This window comes from Ranitomeya imitator, chromosome 2 (genome assembly GCF_032444005.1).
Source record: "Ranitomeya imitator isolate aRanImi1 chromosome 2, aRanImi1.pri, whole genome shotgun sequence".
In the NCBI taxonomy this organism is placed as follows: domain Eukaryota; kingdom Metazoa; phylum Chordata; class Amphibia; order Anura; family Dendrobatidae; genus Ranitomeya; species Ranitomeya imitator.
Window position 1 is genome coordinate 716,143,445 of NC_091283.1, and position 21,316 is coordinate 716,164,760.

Genomic DNA, 21,316 nt, shown 5'->3' on the forward strand with positions numbered 1-21,316 from the left:
GTAATTATATATTAAGATTATTGCATCATAGATAGTGTCAGTCGTATAACTTTCTCTCCCTGTTACCAAATAACTACAGTGTCACATAGTTAATAGTTAGTGCCGCTTTTCTACACAACACGGCATTTGAACTACACGTCAAGAAAGTGCTGCCCATTAAAGCAAAGTGCTATTACTGAAATATAAATAAACGTATTAGTGTCACATCATTCATACCACTTTTTCTGCAGTCAGCCTATATTATTGAACAGTCGTGGCCAAATGTTTTGAGACTGACACAAATTTTGGACCAGCATTCTGCAGATGCAGATATTGCTAAATGTGTTGCAGTCAGTGTGGTCAGTGCATTTGTCATATTTCCTCGATGGCCAATCCAGCCTTGACCACACACAAGGCAACGCTGCCCATTAATGCACAGTGCTATTACTAACATATAATTAAATATATTTGTGTCACATCAAATGCTGATAACTGTACTTCTGTAACCATATAAATATCTGACTAAGAGAGCTAAAAATAATGAAGCTACAAAATTTGCGTCAGTCTCAAAACTTTTGACTGCGACTTTAAGTTCATATGTAAAAGCGAAACATCATCCTATCTATGTTAAATGACAATTTCATCATGTAAGGGGTTTACTCCTTAATGACTGGTGATATGCCTTTTCACGATGGCCTTTAAGGGGCTTTAATTTTTAGTGATGCTTTTCAAGTCGCTAAGTATTGAATGTATCACACCCCCCTAGTGGGCGAAAATCCAATGGGTGGCAGCTGTATATGACAACTGACACCCTGCAGCATCGACCCCGACTGGTTTTGGAACCGACTGAGGATGATTAACCACTTAAATCCCACTGTCAATCACGAAAGCAGCATTTAAGTGGTTAAAACTCCTCCACCACCATCTGCTGCAACCCTAATTGCGGGTGTCAATAACTGGTTTTGCTGTTATTGCACCCCAACGTCATCTGGTGACCCCAGGTTATGGTACCCTGTTAGACCCAGCTATAAGCTGGAGATTATTCCAGGTGTAGCTTTTGCATTTGGAATATGTTTCTGTGAACCCACAACATGAGGGCAAAAGAGCCCTCAATGCAACAGAAAAAGACCATCACTAGGCTGAAAAAAAGAAGAAATCCATCACAGAGAGAGCATAAATGTTAGGAGTGGCCAAATTAATAGTTTGACACAATCTGCAAAAAAAAAAAACGCTCGAGTGAAGATCACACTCCAGGAAGTGTTTCAGTATCTGTTTACCATAAAGATATCATGAGAGGAAATGCAGATGGTTCACCACAAGATGCAAGCCAGTAATCAGCCTTTAAAAATAGAAAGGCCAGATTAGGCTTTGCCAAAAAACATCTAAAGAAGCCAATCCAGCTCTGGAAAAGCTTTCTTTGGAAAGATGATGCAAATATCATATTATGGCTGGCTTTTTACACTTGAAGGGTTAAGTGTTTGACGTGTTTTCCTGCATTTGGCTTATAGAGCTGAAGGGTTGAATGACTGACTATATTTTAACATTTGATTTCCGCTTGTAGAGTGCTATAGTATATTTGTATCAAATACATCAGCCGAGCGCACTATACTTTGGCATTTGATTTCCACTTGTAGAGTTCTATAATATTGTTTTATCGTTATCCTCTTTTTGTATTCATACTGTTACTGGTCTACCCCATTACTAAACCAGTGCTCACTCTCGTTTGCCATCTTCCTTTATAGGAATCGAATCGAACCCATCTTTTACAGTGCCACCTTGTAACCAAATGTTTGTCAAATAAAGTTTTTTTTAAGCTCATGACTTTGCTATGCTCTGACTTTTTTTATGACCACAAGTTTGGTGTCCTCTCTTTTGGATACATAACTGTAGTTGGGAGAGCTCATTTAACAATTAACTGGGAGCGTGTCTCCAGAAGCACAAGCTTGGCGCAAGGTATGGGCGCTAAAATGGCATATTTGCAATTCTCCAGAATAAAACATGACGTGGATGTTAGAAAGTGAAAGCATCGGGTGGGGTCAAAATAGTCACTGCAACCGTAGAAAAAATCCTTGAAATATGCAATTTCTAAAATAGGTTAACTTTGTGCTTTTTTCTGAAGTTCTGTCACCTTCTGGGCTCCACAAATGTCGTCCCCAAATTAGTCTAAAAAAAATCTGTGCTTCAAAAGCCAAATAGCTTTCCTTCCTTCTCAGTCCTGCCATGTGGCAGTCAGTTGGCCAAACAGTCAGACATATGGGTCATCACTCTTGGAGAAATTGTGGGGTCCAGTTTCACCTATTAAACCTTGTGTAACTTACAAATTTGCAGCTAATACAAAAAAATCACACTTTTACTGCTAAAATGTTATATTTCCACATCCCAATGTTATAAAATTCTGTGAGGCACCTGTGAGCTCAAAATACTCAGTATATGCCTGGATGAAAACCTTAAGCAGTTAAGTTTCCAGTATGGCGTTGTCCTGATCCAGACCGGGTTTTGAGTCCTGTCTACCCCTTTACCGGTCTGGTCATGTCAGTGGTTAACTTTGCTCTGCCTCATTCTGGGTTCAGGTTTGCTATTTAGCTCCACTGCATCCTGCAGGCGGTGTCAGTTATAGCTTCTGCCTAAGGCAAGAGTAGCTGACTCTGGTTATATCCTGATTTGTCCTGCTGCGATTCCTGGCTGTTCCCGTGTCTATTCATTCCTCTTCCCCATCCCGACTCAGTGTTTTCCCTTTGTGTTTGGACTCTTTTGTACTTGACTCAGCTTTGTCTCTGACCTCTCTCTGTCTTTTGCTCCTGGTAATTCTGCTTTGATTTTCCCCTTTGTACTACATTACTCTCCTGGTTTTGACACGACTTGTTTGACTTCCCTGTTGCCACCTGGTAGTGACCTTGCCGCAGCACTGCTGGTCTGCTCTGGCAAGTGTTGCAGTCTTCCCTCCACTCTACTGCCATCTAGTGGAGCGTGCATCACCTGCATAGCTGCGGCATGACAGGAGTCATTTCTCAGGGTTTCTGCTGATCTGGCACCTCAAGGGCTAATGAAGACCACAATCTATTCAGATGGAATCTGCATTCTAAAACCCAAGTAGCTTTCCTTCACAAACAATCCCTGCCATGTGTTCAAACAGTACACAACCAATTGATCTGTCCATTTTCTCCTATTATCCCTTCTGTACATTAAAACTTTGAGGTTAAAGTAACATTTTTGGCGGAAAAATCCTATATTAATTTTTTCAATGCAGTTTTCCTTAACCCTTCCGGTGTTCCACAGGAATAAGCAAATTTCCTAACAGCAGTTTAGAATAATTTGAAGGGTACAGTTTTTTATAAAATGGCATCACTTCTGGAGTTTTCCGATACATAGGCCCCTAAAAGTCTCTTCAAAACTTAATAGGTCTGTTAAAAATTGGATTTGTAAATTTCATTAAAAAAGATTGATGCAAAATTTTAACCTTTATGACATAGTAACGAAATAAAAGGATGTTTGAAAAATGATGCTGACATAAAATAGACTTATGGGAATGTTATTAATTAACTAGTTTGTGTGGTTTGACTTTCTGGTTTAAGGATAAAAGCATTCAAAGTTTGAAAATCGCTAATTTTTCTACATTTTCATCAAATTTCATGAATTTTCACAAAAAAAGGAAAAACTTAACAACGTGAATTTACTCTTAACATTAAGTACAATGTGTCATGAAAAAACTCTCAGAATTACCGGCATATATAGAAGCATTTTAGAGTTATTTCCACATAAAGTGACACTGGTCAGATTTGAAAGATGGGGCTTGGTCATTAAGGTTAAAATTAGCTCTGACACTAAGACTGTGTGCCCAAGTTGCATTTTTTATGCATTTTTGCCTCATTTTTTGCCTCAGCAGACATGTATAAAAACACTGAACAACCGCATTCCCATGCAATCCTATGGGATTCCGCAGTTGCTGTGCCCATGCTGCGGATTTTTCCGCTGCGGAATCGCATAGCGGTAAAATCCGCAGCATGTTCATTATTTCTGCGGAATCGTGGCGATTTCGCAGCCATAGGATTGCATTGAAACACTCACTTTACTCAAACACTATGCTTGACAAGTGTGACCAACCTGTCAATCACTTTTCCAAGCGATGCTTCAAATCTCTTGGGAAACGCAAGCATTCTGCAAGCTAAAAACGCTTGCAAAACGCATGTGAATTACGCATGCATTTTACCCACGGCAGGGAGTTGCGGAAATGCTGCAGACATTTCCGCAGCATTTCTGCAACGTGGGCACATAGCGTAAGGGGTTAACTGCTGAAACATTCTTTGGCCAGAAAGATATAATGAAAGATTGACCAAAGATTGACCAATAGTTGATTTCAGAGGCTTGCTAGGGGTTTGGTTCAGGGTAGCCAAACTTCTGACGAAGTAACACAGATTACAACTATGGCGGCGCACCCTAAGAGTGGATGTAGGAGAACCTCAGCAGATCATTGCGCTGTTACTGAAAAAAATCTCCATACAAGGACAAACATTGATATTCCTGCCATATGGTGACAGTGGTAGATACCAGCCCTGCAGAGCATATAAGACTACAGCACAGTTATATATAGTGACTTATAGCTGACGTTCTTTCTGATGGAATCATTCACTTTTCCCGTCTGGCCCAGACCAACATTACAAAATCTCCAGCCAGGACTCGCCTCCAGAGATTACAACAAAGACACATCTGACTTTTCACATTTCCTTCACCGTCTCCATTTATCCACAACCTCCTTATCCTGCTGATAACTCAATACTGAGCAACTTCTGCCATATGTGTCCCTATTACTGCACCTGCTGTGTAGTACTGTGTGCCCTCTAATTTTTCTCCTACTGAAGCCGTATATTTCCCTTTCATTGCACTTGTAAAGTATGGTGTCAACAAAAGCGCCCTGCAAGCACTAAGATACCAAATAATGAATTCCTCCACAGTACCCTCCATACACACAGTATGATGACGCTACTCTACGCCACCCTTCAACTGTCCCGGAAAAGTATGTGACTCCCACACCACCCTCCATATAGTATAATGGCCCCACACCTATGCACACTGTATATTGCCCCCACACAGTATGATGTACGCTGCACAAACTTTCACACTGTAATAGTTTGCATACAGTTTAAAGACTCCCACGTAACCCTTCAAATATTTTAATAGCCCCACATACTCCTCCATACAGTACAATGCATCCTCCCATGTCCCATACAGCATAATGCATCCCGCCATGGTCCACACAGTATAATGCATCCCCCTGTGGTCCACACAGTATAATGCATCCCCCATGGTCCTCACAGAATAATGTATCCTCCTGGTCCTCACAGCATAATGCATCCCCCCTGATCCACACAGTATAATGCATCCCCCTTGGTCCTCACAGCATAATGGATCCCCCTGGTCCATAGGGCATAGCACATCCCATTTGGTCCTTACAGTTGAAGTTACTGGAGAGGCCCTGTATCAGTGCTGGACAGCCCCCAGCCCCCTCCCCTCTGCTCTCGGGCCCCATAGCACAGAGCAGGGAGATCGTGTCTCCCTGCTCTGCCCACGGGCAGAACCCGGCAGCACTTTGGATGCAGCACATGTCCGCTCGGTCCAAAGCGCTGCCGGCTTTTGAATGCTGATGATTCAGCATGTGTTCAATCACCACGTCCTATACATTGAACAGTGATATTTATCTTGCGGAGAAGGATCGTTTCCGCAAGATAAATAGACATGCTGCAGTCTGGAAAGACGCGCCGCATGTCTGCTTACGCAGGGAAGCCATAGGTGTCCCTGCACACATAGTGGCAATAGGATTTCATGAAATCCCCTCCACTATGCTGTAACATCTGGTCGTTGCAGGTTTGACACTGCGGATGATCGCAGCGTCAAACCCGCAGCATTTACCGACCGTGGAAACATACCCTTAGAAGTAGTGTAGCATCGGGTGGGCCCCCTCAGAGCAGGGGTCCCGGGTGGCCGCACCCTTTTCCCCCCTGGTAGCTACGCTACTGGCTGATTTTAAAGTCCGGGATAGGGTTAGTATTCATAGAGCTATTGTGGTTGTATTTGGGCAGCTTCGCATTCGAATGATGTTGCATTATAGGATTTGGTGGCTGTGATTCACTTTGTGTGAGATCTGTTTAGTGGTCGATTCTACCCAACTACTATGCCTGTGCAAGCAATAATGGAACAAGAAGCCCCCTGCTCTATCATTCTCCCTGTGGTTCTAAACCCTGCGTCCTAGAATGCCGGACGTGATGACATTACAGCATCGTGCCTGATCTTTGGAGATTTATACCACACACTTCAGAGATCAGAGCAGCAGGAAAATGGGCAGAGGTAAGTCGTTTTCTTTTTTTTATTAATGTGTTCTTGTATTGGGATGTCAATTTGTGTGCGGATGTACTGTAAGGCCATAATACTGTGTCTAGGGGGATGTGGAAACAAAATAAAGTGTGGGGAGCTTTGAGGACCATCAACTGTACATGGTAAGACTGTGGGGAGATTATACTGTGTGTGGGGTGCTGTAGAGTCCATTATACGGCGGAGGACTGTGGAACACATTATGCTGTGGTTATAAAAACTTTTATTTGCTATGCGTTTCGGAGCAGTGCATCCTACTTCTTTAGGCAAAATATATAACAAATGTGTTGGTTATAGCAATTTTATACAATATGGTGGGTATTGATTAACAAATTAAATGCTCAAAAGAACAGGTGCTAATTCAATTATGTAAATGACCCACGTCTCCACGCAATCCTAGTTATACAGTACTTATGCCGTTCCCATCTTTTTATACTTTAGCTCACCATGATGCTATTACTTATTCTGGACATAGAAGACAAATACGCAACTTAATGTACCTTTCTGTGCTTATAAATATCTCCTCCATCCACACTGGCCAATAAACAAATAGCATCCTCAGCATTATATTCCGGCCTGTGATGACTCCTTATACTACTACTTACATACCGCAGTCTACAGCTAATTGTATAATGTAAAGTGGTGCCTTCAGGCAGCTAAATTATTATTTTAATAAGCTAAATGCCAACCTTCGGGCTCTTTGTGATTGATATATCCTATACAATGCAAGATATATTTAGTAGGAGGATTCTGGCTCACACCATTGGTATCTTCCAGTACGCACAAATCCATGTGTTGTTAAACAAAACTGTATGGGAAAGGCCCCAACTTATCTCATTAATAACAAAAGTCTTTAGAGCCTTAAAGTAATATTCCAGCAAGGACATGAGGCATCACTGCTGATCAGACGGCGTCAGACAATTTAACCTGGTAGCAGATTGCTACAGAGTATGGCCTGAGTCACACGTGCGAGAAACTCGCACGAGTCTCGCATCCCAATACGTAGCACTGTCGCCAGCACTCGGGACCAGAGTGTGTGGCTGCATGTATTTCTATGCAGCCGCACACTCCAGTCCCGAGTGCCGGCAGTGCTGGGTATTGAGATGCGAGACGCCAAGAATAGTCTGTGCTAGTTGCACATGATACAGCTAATGGACAAAGTTAAATATGCACACTGCGTAAGAAACTTAAAGGGATTTCCCATTAGCTAGACAACCTCTTTTTAGACAACGTAGTCCCCATTGTAAAATAAAAAAATACATACTCGCCAGCCAATTCGGTGTCATTTCGGTGACATCGACACTGTTCTGCTGGTGATTATATGGGATTGTAATGCTACATGAGCCTTGCACCCAATCAGCAGAGGTTATTGTGCTGCTGCACTCTTATTTTATTCAGACAAAAGGGGAAAAAATGAGAATACAGAAGTCCAATAGGGGCCGCTGAGTGAATGCCGGAATTACATGTTGAATTACAAAGTCACGCAAACTTCAGCAGAGCTGGTGTTAACATTGCTGCAATGGCGACAGTGTGGGAGGTCTGAATATGTTTTAATATTTTACAAAGGGGACTACTTCATTTAGAAAAGAATTCTCCAGAAAGTTGACAACCCCTTTAAAATTAGTAATATACCATCCAAGCTGGAAGCAAACAGACCTTTTTGCTGGGCAATGGCTGAAGCCAGATGTCATTGGCACGTACTAGCTCTTTAAGTAACCAGTAGCCAGAGTAGTGACTGAACGCTTTGTACTGGGACAGGCACAACATTTTCTGTGCAGAAAAGGAAGGAGCAACAGTTGAACACCATAAGTGGCAAAAATCCAAAATGTCAGGAAACTCACTGCAACTTAATGAAAGTTTCACATACAAAGCTTCATTCACCCTGCTTTGACCTTTACAGAACTTACTTTATAGTAACTGTAAAGATTCTTACATAACTAATGTCTTGATGACCATTTCTTACTTTATAATAAATCATTATAAATCAAATTTAATAAAATGTATTTATAAATCAGAGAGTTATGTCACACAAAATAGTTAATAACATAAATAATATGCCCACATGTCTACTTATTAACACTGTAGGAGAGAAAAGCGCCAATAGGGTCTTATCCGATGGAGATATTTAGAGCATGCAATCAGACTGCACTCACCTGATGTATTTTTAACGAGAGCAAATTTTTTTTATTTTCACAAGGGTAAGGCTAGGTTCCCATTGCGTTAATGGGTTTGCGCTAATGGACAGCGTTGCATGGCGAAAATGTCGCAATTAACGCCATGCAACGGGTCCGTTAGCGCACCCATTGACAGCAATGTTCTCTCTGCCTGTAGCGCATTGCTAGCGATGTGCCGTTCTTTTGTGACGCGCCTCGGACGCCACTTGCAGCGTCCGAGGCGCGTCCGAGGTCCGTCCCTCGCTACCGCAGATCAGGGATCTGCGCTAGTGGGGACGGCGAACGCGGCCACAAAATTAACATTACGTTAGCGCTATGCGCTTAACGGATTGCCCTAACGCAATGGGAACCTAGCCAAATAGTTGAAACTGCAAAATACAATTTGTTGAGCAATTTCTCCTGAGTACACTGTTTCCCAATATGTGGAGGAAAACTTTTGTCTGGGCATACAGCAGGGCTTTTAAGGGAAGAGGCGCCATTTGACTTTTTAAATGCAAAATTTGCTGGAATAATTTCCGGATGCCAGGTCACGTTGGAGAGCCCCTGATGTGCCTAAACAGTGGAAACCCACCACAAGTGTCACCATTTGGAAAACTAGACCCCTGAGGGAACTTATATAGAAGTGTTGTGAGCAACTTGAACCCCCAGGTGCTTCGCAAAGGTTTATAACATTGAGTTGTGAAAATAAAAAAATCACATTTATCCCACAAAAAAGTTTTTTAGCCAACATTGTGCATTTTCATAAGGGTAAGAGGAGAAATTGCACCAAACAATTTTAGTTTGTTGTGCAACTTCTCCTGAGTGAGCTGATACTCAATATGTTGAGGGAAACTACTGTTTGGGAGCATAGCAGGGCTTGGAAGGAAAGAGTATCATTTGACTTTTTGAAAGCAAAATTTGCTAGAATAATTAGCAGAGACCATGTCGCGATTGGAGAGCCCCTGATCTGCCTAAACAGTGTAAACTCCCCACAAGTGACAGCACTTTGGAAACTCAGGGAACTTACTTAGATGTGGGGAGAGCACATTTAACCCCCAGGTGCTTCACAGAAGTTTATAACATTGAGCCATAGAAAAAAAATCATATTTTTATCAGAAAAATGTTTTTTAGCCCCAAATTTTGCATTTTCAAAAGGGTAACAGGAGAAATTGCACCATGTAGTTTGCTGTGCAATTTCTCCTGAGTATGCTGATAACTCATATGTGGGGGGAAACTACTCTTTGGATGCAGGGCTCAGAAAGGAAGGAGTGAAGTTTTGGAACATAGAGTTTGATAGAATTGTATGCAGATTTCATGTTGTATTTGGAGAGCCCCTGGTGTGCCTAAACAGTGGGAAGCCCCCATAAGTGACCACATTTTGGAAACTAGACCCTTGAATAAAATTATCTAGACATGTGGTGAGCACCTTGAACCCCCAGGTGCTTAACAGAATTTTACAATGTTGATCTGTGAAAATGTAGAAAAAAAATCACACAAAACTGTTGTTGTTTTAGCCCCATTTTTTTCATTTTCACAAGGATAGCAGTAGATAATGGACCGCAAAATGTGTTGCCTAATTATTCCTGAGAACAGCAATACCCTATATGTGGTCAAAAACAACTTTTGAGGCACAATGCAAAGTTTAGAAGGAAAGAAGCGCCATATTGGAGTTCAGATTTTGCTGGAATGGTTTGAGGATGCCATGTCACATTGACAGAGCCTCTGAGGTGCCGAAACAGAAAACCCCCCATATATTTCCTCATTTTACAAACTACATTCCCCAATCAATTCATCTAGGGTGCAGTGATCATATTGCCACCTGTGCCACGGAGGTATCAGAATGGCAGAACTCCTCATAAGTGAACCCATTTTACAAAATACACCTCTTGAATTAATGTAGGGGTGCAGTGATCATATTGACACCACAGATGTGTCAGAGAATTTTCCATCATTGAGCTGTGAAGAAAAAAATAATTACATTTTTATCACAAAAAAATTGTTTTAGATACAGATTTTACATTTTCACAAGGAAAAATGGGTAAAAGTGGCACCAAAATTTGTCCCACAATTTCTGCTGAATGTAGAAATATCCCTTATGTGGCAGTACAGTACTACTTAGCCACATGGAAATACTTGGGAGGAACAGAGTGCTATTTGCTTCCTGAAGCGCATATTTTCCTAGAATAGCTTGCGGACTCCATATACAGAGCCCCTAAGTGCTAGAAGAGCAGACTCTCCCCTCAAGTGATCCGATTTTGGAAATTATACCCCTTTGGGAATTTATCTACAGGTGTAGTGACAATGTTGACTCCATAGGTGTTACAGAGTTAGTTGCAAACTGTCATTGTATTAACCAGTACGCCGTGGTGACCAGTACTTTATAGTGACTAGTATGTTGTACTGACCACTGACCAGTACTTTATACCAAGCTCATGCTTCTGGAGACAAGCACCTGTAAATTAGGTGGGCTGTCATTGCTACAGAAATGTCAAACATGTAGATGCTGAATGTGGTTTAGGCACACTGGGACTCAGAAGGGAAAAGCATTTAGATTTGGGAGTGCAGAATTCACAGGATTTCTTTTGGGGTGCGCGGAGCCATAGCGCTTTTCCAGAGCCTTTTTGTTAGGAACATTTTACGTAACATTTGGGATTACATTTATCCGACACTCTACACTGGGCACTAACTTTGGGGTTACCATCTAAATCGCCAAATTATGTGATTCAAAAGAAAATCCCGAGGGATCTATCCATTGTAGTGAAGCAGCTGAGGTACTCTAGACTCCGTCTGGCCTCTGTTCAGTGGTGTCCTTCTTTTCATAAGTGCACAAAAGTGTGACTGATGGCACTTTTATGCACGACTATAATGATGAACACCGCCAGATCATATGCCAAACAGTGTCCACAATGCTTCCATCTGCCTCATTATAAGGAATCTTCCACCAGAAGTTCCGTTTGAATCACATATTTCAGAGCTTTACACAGAAACCCCGGTGCAAGCGCTCAGCGCAGTGCGCGGGATAAATGTGAGCCGAGCCTCACTGCGATCTTTGGGAGGCAGAATGAAAAAATCAACAGCAGGTGAAGAATTGGTTTATTTATTTTTTACTCCATTGCTGGTGTGGTGTAAGTGATTAGATGACTTCGTTCCTCGGGTCGGTGCGATTACAGCGATACCAGATTTATATCGGTTTTTATGTTTGGCTGCTGTCACACACTAAAAGATGCTTTTTATTGCAAAAACTAGTTTTTGTATCGCCATATTTTGAGAACCATAACTTGTCCATATTTCTGCCAGTCATGTGACAGCTTTTTATTTTTTGCAGGACGAGTAGACTTTTTATTGGTACCATTTTTGGTCACAACATTTTTTATCGCTTTTTATTTCGATTTTTGGGAAACAGAATTAGCAAAAATCACCAATGCAAGAATTGTTTTTAGGGTTTTTTCGTTATGTCATTTTGCATGTGGTAAAACTGATAAGGAGCTTTGTTCTTTGGGTCAGTACGATACCACATTTAAATTGTTTTTTATGTTCTGGTGCTTTTACACAGTAAAAACTATTAAATAATAGAATAAATCATTATTTTTGCATCACGTATTCTGAGAATTATTATTTTTCCACTGATGATGCTGTATGGCAGCTTATTTTTTCATGGGACAAGAGGATGCTATTAGAGATACCATTTGTATTTCCATTTGTCTTTTAGATCATGTTCTATTCCACTTTTTTGGTTTTTCCCCAATTTTTTTTATGGTGTTCACTAAAGAGGTTAGATAGTGGGACAATTTTATGGGTTGGGTCATCATGAACCCGGCGATACCAAACTTGTTATTTTTTTATTTTACATAAAAATAGAAATTTATCAGTTGTGAAGCAGTGACCGGTGTCACATGTGAGGGGCACTGTGTGTTCCCCCCTTTGATGCGCACGGAGGCGTATTGAGGCCATGGGAGTGCATTTCAGTCACAGGCGTAGCTATGATTGCAATGCAGAATAAAAGTGAGTATTGGTCTTGGACAAGCTATTTGTCCAGGGTAGATTTAAGAAAACCTGCTGGGCTTTTATTTTTGAAATGGACTACAGGAGAGGTGTCAAACTACATTCCTCGAGGGCCGCAAACAGGTCATGTTTTCAGGATTTCGTTGTATTGCACAGGTGATAATTTAATCACCTGCACAGAATTATTCCAGCACCTTGTGCAATACAAGGAAATCCTGAAAACATGACCTGTTTGCGGCCCTCGAGGAATGCAGTTGGACTACAGGATGGTAGTGTAGCAGTCTGTTTCCTCCCCCGGCCGGGTTTTCCATGTGATCCATTGGTCACATATTCCAGTTAAAAATGATGAAGTAAACGTTTTGGGTGTGTCAGGGTCAGTGTCAGTTTGAGTTTGCAATGTGCAGAGCGGAAGGCTCTGCAGAACTCCACCTGTGTGAGGCAACACAGGCAAGTTAAGTTAAACAGCCAAGGGAGTTGAAAGGTCTGGCACCCACAGCATACACGGCGGTGCAATCGCCCACGGCAACCGGTCTCGGAGGAGGATAGGTGTGTTTATCGGTTGCAATCCGGAGAATATCATGTGCTGTGCATTTTTTGTGAGTTGAACATTAAAGAGACATTTTACTTTGAACTTTGCTGGGTCACTGCCTCATAACTACACAGCGTGGATACCGCTGCACTAAAAAGTACAATATAATTTTTTGATTATTTAAAAAAAAATGTTTTTACAAATTTTTTTGTACTTTAGTTTTTACTTTTGTTCCCTATGGGACTTTCATTTTCAGCAGCCTAATCAGTTATAATTCATTGCAGTGCACGAGCATTGCAATGGCTCGTAGTCATCAGCACTGACACAAGCCCATAAGACTGTGCTCTGGGCATGGTCTGAGGGGCTTGCCGCAGCCTGGTGACCCATATGTTGTCATGATGACATCGGGTCACCATAGCAATGATTGGGCTCCCGCTATGACAACACAGGGATGCCAATTGGAATGCCGAGGGGGCCCCATCCCTCTTCAAGCCAGCTAAATGCTGCAATTGCACGCCTCTGTGAGAAGCCTCTGTGCATGCAAAATCACTTGGACGTACTCAGTAAACCTAAGGTCAGTAAATACGATACTAGCCAACCATGATGTACTGAGTTCCTCCAAGATAGGAAAGGGGTTAAATAAAAAATCGGCAATGCAAGTCTACGGGTCAGTGACAAAAGCATACAGCACTCGGATGCCATCCATATGCTGTCCATTTTCCACTATAGAAGAAGGGGAAGAAACTTTGTTTTCTCATCACAAAAAAACTGATGACACTGTGATCAAACTCTGATGAAAATTACTGATGAAACTGAGTCCGTTTTTCTCATACACCACAAAACTGACGTTTGATTGAGGCTTTAGGTTGATGGGTAAATAAAATTGGAATTTTCCAAATTATGATTTTTTTTTTACAGGAAGCAAATCTAGAATAACATTTAAATGAGCATCCATTCATGTTTTGTTGTAGGAGTCTGAGGGTAAAAGCGTGATGGTATGGTAATGTGTCCCAATAAACCTAGGTCTACAAATTCTACAGAGGAGTACATCAAGACAACTGGTAAAAATCAGCACGCATTAGCAATGCATAGAAAGTTTACCTCTCAAAATTACTTGGATGAAAAATAAAGAATAAATCTGCATCAGAATGCCATTTATTTACAAAGCCATAGCAAACACTGAACTCCACAAGGGTTTTTCTGGCTCTATGTAAACGGTTTTCTAAACCTCAAGTTATTGTGGATATTCAGTTACTTCTGATTAATTAAGCCCAGACATTTGCCACATAACTCATCTATAATAATGAGGCAATGTGATCACCGGGACCCATAAAGGAATCAGCAATATTTTGTATGTTAGCACTCCATTATACTGAGTATTCAGGAATACTAAAAAACAAATGTAAAAAAATGACATAAAAATGTCCAAAACACTGCCATAAAACAACATATAGGTAGACATCAGGAGTTAGTGTATAATGCAAAACCTCTTTATTGGTTTACATGCAGTAGTATTTATCACAGAGTCCTGCCTTACAGTCCTACATTTCTTCTGTGTTCTCAGCCAGAAATTTGCTGACATCAGTCAGTTTATTTGAAATCAAAGTACAAGTTCCACTCTTTGTTTTTTAGAGATTTAATTTAGTACGATTTTACTATATGCATTACATAAAAAGCCAGAAATGCTGCCATGATAGCTCCTGCAACAGACTTGAGGCCCAGAAACAAGTGCCTAGAGGACGACTATTTCCCCTCGTTCCACCATCGTTACTGCTGACTTTAAGCTCAATTTCAGCACCGATCAAGAAGAATGGAAATTGCAGTGGGGAATCAGTATGTGGGCCGTTATGAGACAGGGGAATGATTGGGCCCCATACAGCCTATATCACTTTGTCTCAGTATCCTCAGAAGTGGAAAAGATGCTAATGGCACAATACCAAGTAAGTTCTGTAAACTATGGAGGTCATGGACACTACCGAACTGCAGTAACGTATGGGCAAAACCTTTGCGATTACAATATCCCTAATTTACCAAGTCATTAAATGTTGCAAAATCTTTGTACAACTCAAAGTTGCACAGAAAATGTTGTGACTTTTGGCACCAGCATCAGCCAACTCTGTTAATTTTTAGAAAATCGAGTGAACATAGGGTTGGACAGGCCATGGCCAAGCACGGCCCACAAATTCATCCTAATTTCGCCAGTGAGGTAAATGTGCTCAAGTTCCAAGCTGGCATACATTTCTGACAGAGATATATAGTAGTTCAAAGATGTGCCAAACTCACTACAGAGGCACACACCTCCTAAAAAAAATCTTACGCATCTTACTCCAGTAGACAAAGTGCCAGATGTAATAAACTAGGCCCATAATGTGTTATTTCTCATGTGCATTACTATATGGCATTGATAAGAAGAACTTCTATTTGTAGAGTCAGAGGCTAACTAAATAATAGATAAAGTGTATTAAATATATGAAATTCCAGTAAGCATTGTTTCTTGATGGGAACATATAAGAACAATTCAATGATTAATATTCTGATTTTTTCAGGATTTACCCAAGTTGCCTGTGCCACCGCTGCAGCAAACAATGGATATGTATCTGAAATGCATGAAGCATTTGGTCTCTGAGGAACAGTATAAAAAAAGTAAAGCAACTGCGGATAGATTTATGATGTCTGGTGGTGCAGGGGAAATGCTGCAACAAAAACTGGAGGAGCACCGAGAGAATACTGAAAATTGGGTGAGCCTTTAATCTTGTGCCTACACCAAATGATGAATGAATCATATGGTCATTACAGGATCATATATATTAAACTAGTTGTGTGAATATGTCAAATAAAATAACACTAGATATGTATTATATAGATAGACATTATTATAGATAATACATTATTTTACTGGGAGGAAACCGTGATTTAATAATAATAATATAATAATAATCTTTATTTTTATATAGCACTAACATATTCCGCAGCGCTTTACAGTTTTGCACACATTATCATCGCTGTCCCCGTTGGGGCTCACAATCTTGAATCCCTATCAGTATGTCTTTGGAATGTGGGAGGAAACCAGAGTGCCCGGAGGAAACCCAGGCAAACACGGAGAGAACATACAAACTCTTTGCAGATGTTGTCCTCAGTGGGATTAGAACCCAGGACCCCAGCGCTGCAAGGCTGCAGTGCTAACCACTGCGCCACCGTGCTGGTTTTTGAGTAGTGGACAACCCATTTAAAAATAATGTTATCCTACCCCTAAAAAATAACTCCAAAGCGCCAGCATCTAGCTGCCTAACTTCTGTTTAACTTGCTGTCCACCTCCTGTTGTCAAATGGAATCTTTTTCTAAAAGCAGACACAATGGAAAAGATTACAAGAAGCAAGCGCATGTTTTTGTCTTTCTACTCCTGCTCTCCTGTCTGTCAGACACTGCATGACGGCATAACAGAACGATGGGATTTCTATTCACGGCAGGCTACTGGACACTGGCAGAAGCAATGCACCTTGGGGCATGAGGGAAAGAAAGTTCCTGAGGGTATAATGCTCATAAAGAGGAACCAACCACCGACCACCGACTGGGTAGCTCGTTGCAGACTATGAGAATCAGGATAGGTCCTGCAAAAGGGGAAAAAAAGAAAAAGACTAGACTAATGATGGTGTGCACATTCTTATAATAACATTTCAAAAAACCTTTATTTCACCTTGAACACAATAATTTTAAAAACATTTAAAATACAACATGTAACCCAATAACCATCACCCCCCACAGGCGATTTAAATGGATCTACAAATAAGGCCCATACATGTGAGACATACGCAGCTATAATAAGCCATGCCCATAACAAATGTAATATGTAGCATGACCTTCATAAATCATACCATGTCAATCATAACATATTGATGAAACAGAATAATAGACACAGAAAAATTATACATATACACATATGCATATACATACATATATAAGTACACACACGTGTGTCCCTAGACAGAGTTGGACCTTAATGGGTGCAAAAAATGACCAATATCTACCGGAAAAGATGTATATTCCCTGGGACAATACCAACAATGAACCAAATGCAATGAGAGGTATAAGACCTATTTATCCTATTTTACCCAGGAAAAACGCAAAGGCAAAAATGTCCAAAATATGAAGCCTGATATTTGAGACAGGGTCCTATAACAAGATAGCACTGTGAAGGCTTAAATAGCCATAAGATCCCAAATAGTTACCACGTGGTCACCGTGTAACCAGCTCTGCCCAGGCACAAATGGCCATGATTGAATCCAAATAGATGCGATGTCCTAATGAAAGAAAGAGGTGGGTGAGGAACGAGCCCGACGCATATCACTGCTAAAAGAGCAGCTTCCTCAGGTGAAGTGAGAGTAAGGGGAAATAAGCAGGTTTATATACATATCTTAAGCACATACCAATGTGTGGACGCAGACCGGACAGGTGAGAGCGGAACCCGATCACCTGAAGCTGACGAGCACATGGAGACGCGGTCTACCAAAACCAGATGTAAGCGCCGTTGCTATGGTGAGCGTGGCGCATGCGCGTACATTACTGCTAGTGATGACGCGGAACAACATGTGTAGCGTGTGCGTGCTGTCAAAAAAAGGGGGGAGGGGGGAAAGGACTAAAAAAGAGAACAAAAAACGCTTGTGCTGGTACCAGCTGCCAGCAGGTCTAGCAATGTGAGATGTAAATATTGAAGCGTGCATGGCCGAAGTCGCTATCAAAGAAAAAGAAAAAAGGGAAAAGGAAAAAGAGAAGAAAAATACCAATGGGGATACTGTGGGACATGGCAATAACCCCCAAGAGTAGATGTGGCATAAAGAGAGCCTATAGAGATGATATGGGCATAAACCAAATTGTTATTTGTCCCAAAATAGAGCCAGACCCTAGTGGTAGAAATAATTATAACCATAACAATAAACTAGATTAAAGACATAATGAAGAACTATCATGCTTTTTCTCTTTTTCCCCTTTTGCATTATTGTTGTTTAGACTAGGTTCTGCACTCCGCCATAAACATTTTTTGACAGTAGTGCACTCTTTTTTTTATTTTTTTTTCATTATTTCCTGTGTTGCTTGCCCTGCGTTCCAGGGGTGTTTCTATAGGGTTGCACACATCGACCGTGATGTTGTCAAGTGGATTCATTTGTAGTTTTGTACTCGTTTATTTATTCACATACGCATTGTTGTGGACGCATGATGGATTGGGATGCTAGGGAGGCTGCTTGGATGGCACAGCCATCCAATTTGTTTCAAGTGGTAGACACCCCTGCACAGGATTCAGGTTTTTCGATGTTATGCTCTGACCTCACAAAGGCTCATAAGACTGGTGTCAGGCTTTGGTGGAACATGAGAAGCTTAGAAAAAGCTTAGCTTTTTTCTTTTCCCCTTTTTCTTTTTCATTGCTAGCGACTTCGGCCATGCACGTTTTAATATTTACATGACAGCGGATCTCACATTGCTAGACCCGCTGGCAGCTGGCACCAGCACAAGCGTTTTTCGTTCTCTTTTTTACTCCTTCCCCCCTCCCCCCTATTTTTGACAGCGCGCACGTGCTACGCATGTTGTCCCGCGTCATCACTAACAGTGATGTACGCGCATGCGCCACGCTCACCATAGCAACGGCGCTTACATCTGGTTTGTTAGACTGCGTCTCCATGTGCTCGTCAGCTTCAGTTGATCGGGTTCCGCTCTCACCTGTCCGGTCTGCGTCCACACATTGGTATGTGCTTAAGATATGTATATAAACCTGCTTATTTCCCCTTACACTCACTTCCCCTGACGAAGCTGCTCTTTTAGCAGCGATACGCGTCAGGCTCGTTCCTCACCCACCTCTTTCTTTCAGTGGACATCTCACCTATTTGGATTCAATCATGGCCATTTGTGCCTGGGCAGAGCTGGTTACACGGTGACCACGTGGTAACTATTTGGGATCTTATGGCTATTTAAGCCTTCACAGTGCTATCTTGTTATAGGACCCTGTCTCAAATATCAGGCTTCATATTTTGGAAATTTTGGCCTTTGCGTTTTTCCTGGGTAAAATAGGATAAATAGGTCTTATACCTCTCATTGCATTTGGTTCATTGTTGGTATTGTCCCAGGGAATATACATCTTTTCCAGTAGATATTGGTCATTTTTTGCACCCATTAAGGTCCAACTCTGTCTAGGGACACACGTGTGTGTACTTATATATGTATGTATATGCATATGTGTATATGTATAATTTTTCTGTGTCTATTATTCTGTTTCATCAATATGTTATGATTGACATGGTATGATTTATGAAGGTCATGCTACATATTACATTTGTTATGGGCATGGCTTATTATAGCTGCGCATGTCTCACATGTATGGGCCTTATTTGTAGATCCATTTAAATCGCCTGAGGGAGGTGATGGTTATTGGGTTACATGTTGTATTTTAAATGTTTTTAAAATTATTGTGTTCAAGGTGAAGCAAAGGTTTTTTGAAATGTTATTATAAGGATGTGCACATCATCATTAGTCTAGTCTTTTTCCCCCTTTTGCATTATCGTTGTTTAGACTAGGTTCTGCACTCTGCCCTAAACATTTTTTGACAGTAGTGCACTCTTTTTTTCAGGATAGGCCCTGGACATGTTAGCTTGGATATGCACCAGCAGACGTTCTAATTTGTTTTGGGAGTTGAGGATCACTTGTCCTCTGCTTTTCTACAGGATTTTTGTGAAAGTATAGGTGCACTTTATGGTCCTCTATTGCTGATTCTTTTCCACCACCCCAGTACTGCAGTACATGTCAATAACACAAAGCTGGAAGTGTAGATGACTGGCAGTATAGGGAAAGTGCAGAACTTTAAAGGGCATATCCAGGGCTTAAAAAAATGTGCCTAGGCACTAACAGGCAGGTAGTTGCTACATACCTGCCTGTTTTGCACGGCGCCGTTCTCCGGCAGCAAAGAGCAGTCACAGACGTCCACTGACATCACGTCAACAGAATGGCAGTTTCTTTTCCTGTTGACAGGGTGGAACTACTGGTGTAATGCTGATTGATGGCCCACCCTCAGCTGCCTAATTGGGGGAAGCCAGCTGTCAGTCAGCATGCCACCAGTAGTAACGCCCTGTCAACAGGAAGAGAAAGTGTTGCTCTGTTGACAGGGAGCAGCAGAATCTCCAGCAGGAGAGGTCAATGACCGGCGCCGGGTACAACAGGAAGATGGTTGCCTCTATGAGCAACTACATGTCTGTTAGTGCTCAGGCACATTTATTTTTCTAATGTCCCGGATATACCCTTTAAGATAACTTTAACATAAAATTGACTTATTTTGAGCTTATAGGAACCTTTTCTTAGAAGTAATCCTATCTGTTTACTTTTATGACATAATTTGTGTCACTTATACAATACATGAACCACATTCATTACACTGACTAGCCTAGCATGATGACAAATTTTAGGGTCAATCTACTTGCAGCTAAAATTGCTCAATGATTCCAGTCACAAATTACAGTCTTATATCTCCGCTGCATTTTCTAACATACAGGTGCTTCTCACAAAATTAAAAATATCATCAAATAGTTAATTTATTTCAGTTCTTCAATACAAAAAGTGAAACTCATATATTATATAGAGTTATTACAGAGTGATCTATTTTAAGTGTTTATTTCTGTTAATGTTGATGATTATGGCTTACAGCCAATGAAAACCCAAAAGTCATTATCTCAGTAATGTTGCTCATACTTAGAATGTAGTATGCAAAATGTCTCTGAATTATTATTTTTCCCATCATTGATTGCATTGCTTTTTAGGTTAAACCTGCTACATATTAATTACACTATCGCTCTCAATAATCTCTGTGAGAGGAGATAGTACCTCTTTAGTTGGTAAAGAAAATGTATCTAGAAGATTGCTACTAATGTTGTTTTTTCAGATACACCAGTACTGGCTGGATGACATGTATTTAAATAATCGTCTGCCGCTCCCAGTTAACTCCAGTCCGGCAGTGATATTTGCTCGTCACAACTTCCAGGATGCCAATGATCAGTTAAGGTAATGTAATTCTCAAAGCTTCTCTTCTTGTCACTAAGCTCCAGCACGTAATAGTGTTTGTAGTTTACATATCACATATACAAAGCATGCAGGTAAACTGTGAGAAATGCAAAAGATCTGAAAATATGAACATTACTGTAGACGTCTGTTGGTGTAGTAAAATACATTCCTCACACAGATACAATAGATGCCTGTGTCCACACAGAATTGCACAGGGATAGCAGTGTCTTCAAAACTTCTACAAATTAAACATGTA

General features: G+C 41.0%; 1 protein-coding gene across 2 annotated transcripts in view; it reads left to right on the plus strand.

Annotated features, from left to right (window-relative positions):
• The window catches only part of CHAT (choline O-acetyltransferase), a 210,109-nt gene that overhangs the window by 22,916 nt on the left and 165,877 nt on the right, over positions 1-21,316 (plus strand). For both annotated transcript variants that reach the window (XM_069753141.1, XM_069753143.1), the window contains exons 3-4: positions 15,573-15,764; positions 20,942-21,060. In XM_069753141.1, the coding sequence (XP_069609242.1) occupies positions 15,573-15,764; positions 20,942-21,060 (311 nt within the window). The remainder of the gene's footprint in view (positions 1-15,572; positions 15,765-20,941; positions 21,061-21,316) is intronic.